Source organism: Spermophilus citellus, assembly GCF_964194105.1.
Source record: "Spermophilus citellus genome assembly, chromosome: X".
Classification (NCBI taxonomy): domain Eukaryota; kingdom Metazoa; phylum Chordata; class Mammalia; order Rodentia; family Sciuridae; genus Spermophilus; species Spermophilus citellus.
In genome coordinates this window covers 11,691,277-11,697,720 of record NC_138190.1, presented here as the reverse complement: position 1 = coordinate 11,697,720, position 6,444 = coordinate 11,691,277, and the positions used below count along the sequence as shown (strand labels likewise).

At 39.4% G+C, this 6,444-nt stretch overlaps 1 protein-coding gene across 1 annotated transcript in view; it reads right to left on the bottom strand.

Moving 5' to 3' along the window:
• Window positions 1-1,944: 1,944 nt before the first annotated feature.
• SYAP1 (synapse associated protein 1) overlaps window positions 1,945-6,444 on the bottom strand; it is a 32,592-nt gene continuing 28,092 nt past the window's right edge. Inside the window, exons 8-9 of the mRNA XM_081278168.1 lie at window positions 6,268-6,415; window positions 1,945-3,554 (exon numbers count right to left, since the gene is read on the bottom strand). Of these exons, the coding sequence (XP_081134294.1) occupies window positions 3,427-3,554; window positions 6,268-6,415 (276 nt within the window). The 3' untranslated portion in view covers window positions 1,945-3,426. The remainder of the gene's footprint in view (window positions 3,555-6,267; window positions 6,416-6,444) is intronic.

Genomic DNA, 6,444 nt, shown 5'->3' with positions numbered 1-6,444 from the left:
GTACCATTGAGCTACATCACCACTCTTTTTGTTTTTGAGACAGGATCCTGCTCAATCCATGACACTGGCCTTGGAATTTGTAATCCTTTTGCTTCAGTCTTCAGAGTAGCTGGGATAACAGCCCTGTGCCTCTATGCCTGCCTGGCTTCAGTTGTATTTTTAAAAGCTGAAAAGCAAATTTGCTAAGATTGAATGTACCTCATTTTCATAATTGAAAAATGTTTCTTTACTTAAGAATGGGTGGGGAATCTCATTAACAGAAAGAACAACCACAACCAATTTAAATTTTAGAAACACACTCAGAGCCCTGGTTTTAAAAATTCTTTTGGTACTAGGGATTGAACCCAGGGGCACTTAACCACTGAACCACATCCCCAGCCCTTTGAGACAGGGTCTTGCTAAGTTGCCCAGGCTGGCCTCAAATTTGTGATCTTCCTGCCCAGTCTCTGAAGTTACTTGGATTACTGGTATGCTGGGGTCAGAATCCTATTTTTTTTTTTTTGTTGTTGTTAGATGGACACAATACCCTTATTTTTGTGTGGTTCTGATTCGATCAGTGCCTCACCCATGGTAGGCAAGTGCTCTACCACTGAGTCACACCCGCACCCTTTTTTGCATTTTATTTATAGACTGAGTTGCTAAGCGCCAGGCCATTGCTGAGGCTGGCTTTGAACTCGTGATCCTCCTGTCCTAGCCTCCTGAGCCCTAGGGATTATAGGCATGCACCACCATGCCTGGCCTAGAGCCCTGGTTTTTTAATACCAAAGCAAAGGAGGCAAATCAAATATTCCTAGTTAGATATGATCTTTTTTTTTTTTTTGATAAGTGTCTTAACATTCATCAGTAAGCTTTTTTTTTAGTGTGTATACTAAGAGCCAGGCGCTGTCATGAACAGATGTGCTTGGATTTTTTTCATCTGCTTAAAAACACGTAACATGTTTCTTTTCTTCCAGTAAATTGTTAAAAAACAAAATTAAAAATCTCCCTTCAATAGGGTTATTTCAGAAGTTGCCAGTCATCTATGAATCCAAACTCAGAAATAAACAACTGTGGCACTACAAGTAGAAATTTTTCTTCTTTTTTTTTTTTGAAACCAGGGATTGAACTCAGGGGCACTCGACCAGTGAGCCACACCCCCAGCCCTATTTATATATATATATTTTTTAAGTATAGTTTTTAGGGGCTGGGGTTGTGGCTCAGTGTTAGGGCACTTGCCTCGCATGCCTGAGACACTGGATTCAATCCTTAGCACCACATTAAAAAAAATTAGATAAAATAAAGACATCATGTCCATCTACAACTAAAAAAATTTTAAAAAACATTTTTAGATGTTTATGACCTTTATTTATTCATTTATTTATATGTGGTGCTGAGAATTGAACCCAGCGTCATACATGTGCTAGGCAAGTGCTCTACCACTGAGCCACAATCCCAGCCCTGTTTTTTGTATTTTTATTTAGAGACACTTAGGGCCTCACTTTTGCTAAGGCTGGCTTTGAACTTGAGATCCTCCTGCCTCAGCCTCCTGAGTTGCTGGGTTTGCAGGAGTGTGCCACCATGCCTGGCAACAAGTGGAAATCTTTTGATAATGAGGCTGATGTTTCATAGCATACATGAGTTTATTGCTATAACCCAAATAACACTATCTGAAGCAGCCTGGCTCATTCACATGTGCCCATCTACAAACACAAGGGTAATGCTTAAGATCCATTCCCAGTTGACTTATTGCCTATGCCTTTGCCAGAGGACCAGAGACTAAGCTTTATGAGTCCACGAATATCAATATGTACGTTTTTCTTATAAAGAAATGTCTTGATTTTATTCCCCTTTATGAAATAAAGGTTGCTTGAAAAATACAGAAGGTTTGGGAAAACAAATGCTTAGCAAGTTCCTAATGTTCAACCACCTTGCTCCTTTAAAAAAATCGTATTCTACGAACATGTGCCTGCTGCTATAGCAGAATACAAGTTTTAATCAATAAGTTCTAGAGTCGTACTCAAGAACACAATTCCATAAAGACTGACAGTTTAATTAAGACAAAGCTAGAACATGTACATGTAGTGACCATTAAAAGAACAATAGACGTTAAGGTGAATGGGCTTCTGAATGTGATTAATACAAAAAAGGACAGAGGACAGAAGGCTCCACTGTGTACAAACTATGAAAACCATGAAGTGAAATTTGTGGTATAGTTTTTTTTTTTTTTTTTTAAGAAGAGGCCCAAGGGAATTTTTTTTTTGGTACCTGGAGATACTTAATCATTGAGCCACATTCCCAGACCTTTTTCTTTTGAGACAGGGTCTCAATAAGTTGCTGAGGCTGGCTTTGAACTTATGATCCTCCTGTCTCAGACTTTCAAGTCGAGCCACTGCAATTTCAGGTGTGCACCATAGTGCCACAGAAAGACACATTTTTTACAAACACGTTTGCACAGTTTTTTTGTCGTTTTGGTTCTGGGTACTGAACCCAGGGACTCACACATGATAGGCAATCACTCCACCACTGAACTTACACCTCCAGTCCTTTTTATGTTGAGAGAAGATCTCACTAAGTTGCTCAGGCTGGCTTCAAACTTGCATCCCTATTATCTGTTTCCCAAGTAATTGGAATTACAGGGGCTCCCCACCATGCCCAGATATTTTTTTAAAATTGCTTTGCTGGTGATCAAACTCAGAGCCTAGAGAGTCTATCACTGAGCTACATCCCCAGCCCTTTTTATTTTTTGAGACAGGGTATTGCTACATTGCCCAGGCTGGCCTCAAACTTGAGGTTCTCCTGGCTTGCTCTCCTCAGTTGCTGGGACTACAGGAGTGCCCCCTGTGCCAGGCTATAGCTTATCTTAATGTCAAATTGTGTGATGTTTATATAATTAAAATCAACTTCACTATTTTACCTTTTGGCTTTCAGATGGAATTTTAGAAAATGCCTAGCAAGGAAATAGTCCTGAAAGTGCTTCCTCTTAAGTTCTTTGGTATAATTTGGTCATTTTGATAGTAATCAATCCATTAAGTACTTTAACATCATGTATCAACAAAAATGCAATGAGGAATTTGAATGTTTTGAAAACCACGACTGAAGACTAAATTATATTTCTGTCCTTGTGGAAAACATAACCTAAAATTTTACCTGTGTTTCTGTGGCAAAGATATTCCCTACTGCCTATAAGAACATCTCTAATTCAATTTATATTAAAGAAATGCTATCCATAAAACATCCCTTTTCTTGATTATTAGAATAACTGTTCTATACACTTTTTTAAAGTAGAAGAGGAGGCAAGTTTCAGCTGGAAAAAAGAATAATTTGGAATTTCATAAAGTTACGCTCTTGTGCCTTCTGACTCATCGAGCGAACGCTTAACATTTAGAATTTCATGTCACTTTGTAGAATGTTAAGGATTATTATTATTATTTTAATTTCAGGAGGCAGCTAGTTTTCTTCCTGGAGCATCTTCTCTATTTCTTTATCCCAATTTTCATCCCGCTTCTCTGATTCTGTCACCACTTCATATTCTTGAAGCTCCTGTTGCAGCTCCTTTTCCCAATCAGCAGAATCTTCTGCAAGGAACAAAGGAGAAGGAAAAGAAAGATTTTTTGCTGAACTCAATGCTGGCGGTAGTAACAATTCAGGCAACTTTAATTACCTATGCGAGTCCTAGCCATGATAATTTATTTTTGTGGCTCTGGGGATAGAACCCAAGGGCCTCACATAAGCTAGGCAAGCTCCCCACCACTGAGCTAGCTCCCCAGCCCAATGTCTCAAGCTTCTTTATGCACTCAGAAAAAAAATTAAAGTGATCAAGGAACAATATAATTAGAACAATTTATTAATATGGAAACAAAGATGTCAGCCTCTGCTTGCCTCCTCAGGGGTCTCTGCTACTAGTGTCATTACCCATTAAAGGAAGCCGTGGAAAGTTTTCTCTTGCTATTGCCTACAACACACGGGCTCATGCACTCCTTCCTTCTGTGGTGGCCAGAACCTACCCTTCTCTTATCAAAAAACAGACAGGAAGTGGGTGGGCTCCGGAGTGTAGGTTTTCACTTGCCCACTTACTTCTCTTGGCCATGCCCTACACCCTTCTTTCTCAATTCTGTCCTCAGAGTTTCTCTGAGATGGTAAGCAAATAGGGTTCAGGTTCACCTTTCTAGGCCACTTTTCTGAACAACTGTGGGAACTGCTGGTTTGTTGGATGTCCTGTAAATCTGAAAAAGGTTTCAGGAAACTGTTTACTTGCTTTTTTTTTTTTTTCCTTTTGGGTATTGGAGATGGAACCCAGGGGCACTTTACCACTGAGCTACATTTGGTGTCCTTTTAATTTTTTTTAATTTTTTTTCTTAAATATTTTTTTTAGGTGTAGATGGACACAACACAATGCCTTTATTTATTTATTTATTTATTTTTTTTAAAGAGAGAGTGAGAGAGGAGAGAGAGAGAGAGAGAGAGAGAGAGAGAGAGAATTTTTAATATTTATTTTTTAGTTCTCGGGGGACACAACATCTTTGTTTGTATGTGGTGCTGAGGATCGAACCCGGGCCGCACGCATGCCAGGCGAGCGCGCTACCGCTTGAGCCACATCCCCAGCCCCTATTTATTTTTTTTAATGTGGTGCTGAGGATCGAACCCGGGTCCCGCCCATGCTAGGCGAGCGCTCTATTGCTGAGCCACAATCCCAGCCCCTTAATTTTTTATTTTGAGAAAGGGTCTTGCTAAGTTGCTGAGGCTGGTCTTGAACTTACCATCCTCCGGTGTGAGCCAGTGACTTGGGATTATAGGTGTGCACCACTGCACTCAGCTAAACTCTTCATTTGATAATGATTAACTCAATCTTTTTTTTTTTTTTTTTTGTGGTACTGGGAATTGAATGCAGGAGGAGCACTTTACCACAGAGCTACATCTCCAGCCCTTTCTGGTTTTTATTTTGAGATAGAGTTCAAAATAAGTTGGTGAGCTGGGTGGCACATGCCTATAATCTCAGTGTCTCCAGAGACTGAGGCAGGAGAACTACGAATTCAAAGTCAACTCAGCAAAAGTGAGGCACTAAGCAACTCAGCGAGACCCTGTCTCTAAATAAAATATAAAATAGGGCTGGGGGGCTGGGGATGTGGCTCAAGCGGTAGCGCGCTCGACTGGCATGCGTGCGGCCCGAGTTCGATCCTCAGCACCACATACCAACAAAGATGTTGTGTCCGCCGAGAACTAAAAAATAAATATTAAAAAAATTCTCTCTCTCTCTCTCTCTCCTTTCTCACTCTCTCTTAAAAAAAATTAAAAAAAAAATAAAATAGGGCTGGGGATGTGGCTTAGTGGTCAAGTGCCTCTGAGTTCAATTCCAAGTACCCCACCCCCCAAAATAAGTTGGCAAGCCTGGTCCTGAACTTGGGGGTTTCACCAGGGGAGCTTTAATATCAAACCAAACTCCCAAATCTTTTGGGAGTGCTTAAGATAGAGGAACATAAGGTCTGATCATGTTTGCTAGCATCTACCTTCTAGTAGGAACAGAAATATATACTTTTTTGTAGTGCTGGGCATAGCTTCATGCAAGCTAGGCAAGTGCTATATCCCTAACCTCTATTCTGCAGATTTTAATTGGCTTTATTTACAATTCTTGAATTGGGGCAGCAAGTCCTGATGACAAGGGGTACAGAATGCCATTGAGAATCAAATTTTTTTCTTTTTTTTTGTGGTGCTGGGAATGGAAGCCAGGGCTTTGCACATGCTAGGCAAGTGCTCTACCACTGAGCCATAGCCCCAGCCCTCCAAAAATCAACTTTGATGCCAAATTTACATTGCAGTTTTATATACTGGCTTTCCCTCTCTCTTTCGGTTTCTTGTTTTTCCATTGTATTTTTGGTACCAAGGATTGAGCCCAGAGGCTTTAACCACTGAGCTGCATCATCAGCCCCCTTAATATATATATAATATTATTATTATATATTATATAATTAACATAATATATAATCATATTATTATATAACTTTGTTACATTAATTATATATTACATTAATAATATACAATATAATATTATATATAATTAATATAATTTATATATATAATATGTATATAAATAATTTTTTTGGGATGGGGTATTACTATGTTGCCCAGGCTGCCTGCCTTTGAACCAATTTTTCTGCCACGTATCTGGGATTACAATTGCATGTCACCATACCTGGCTGTATATCAGCTTAAAGATAACATTTTTATGCAATCAATGTTGGATTTAAGGAAAAGAACAAGTTTCTTTCTTTTTTATTCATTTTTTTTTTTTACCTTCGAGTCCAGCTGTCTCATTTTCCTTTTTGTCAAGCACAAGTTGCTCCATTTCCTTCCTTAAATCCTCCTGATTTAAGTTACAGGCATCGAAGGCATCACTGACAAACTCAGAAACGCCTGGGCTAGTAGAAATCTCCTCCTCATCCTGAAATGCAACACAAGAGTTCTTGAAAT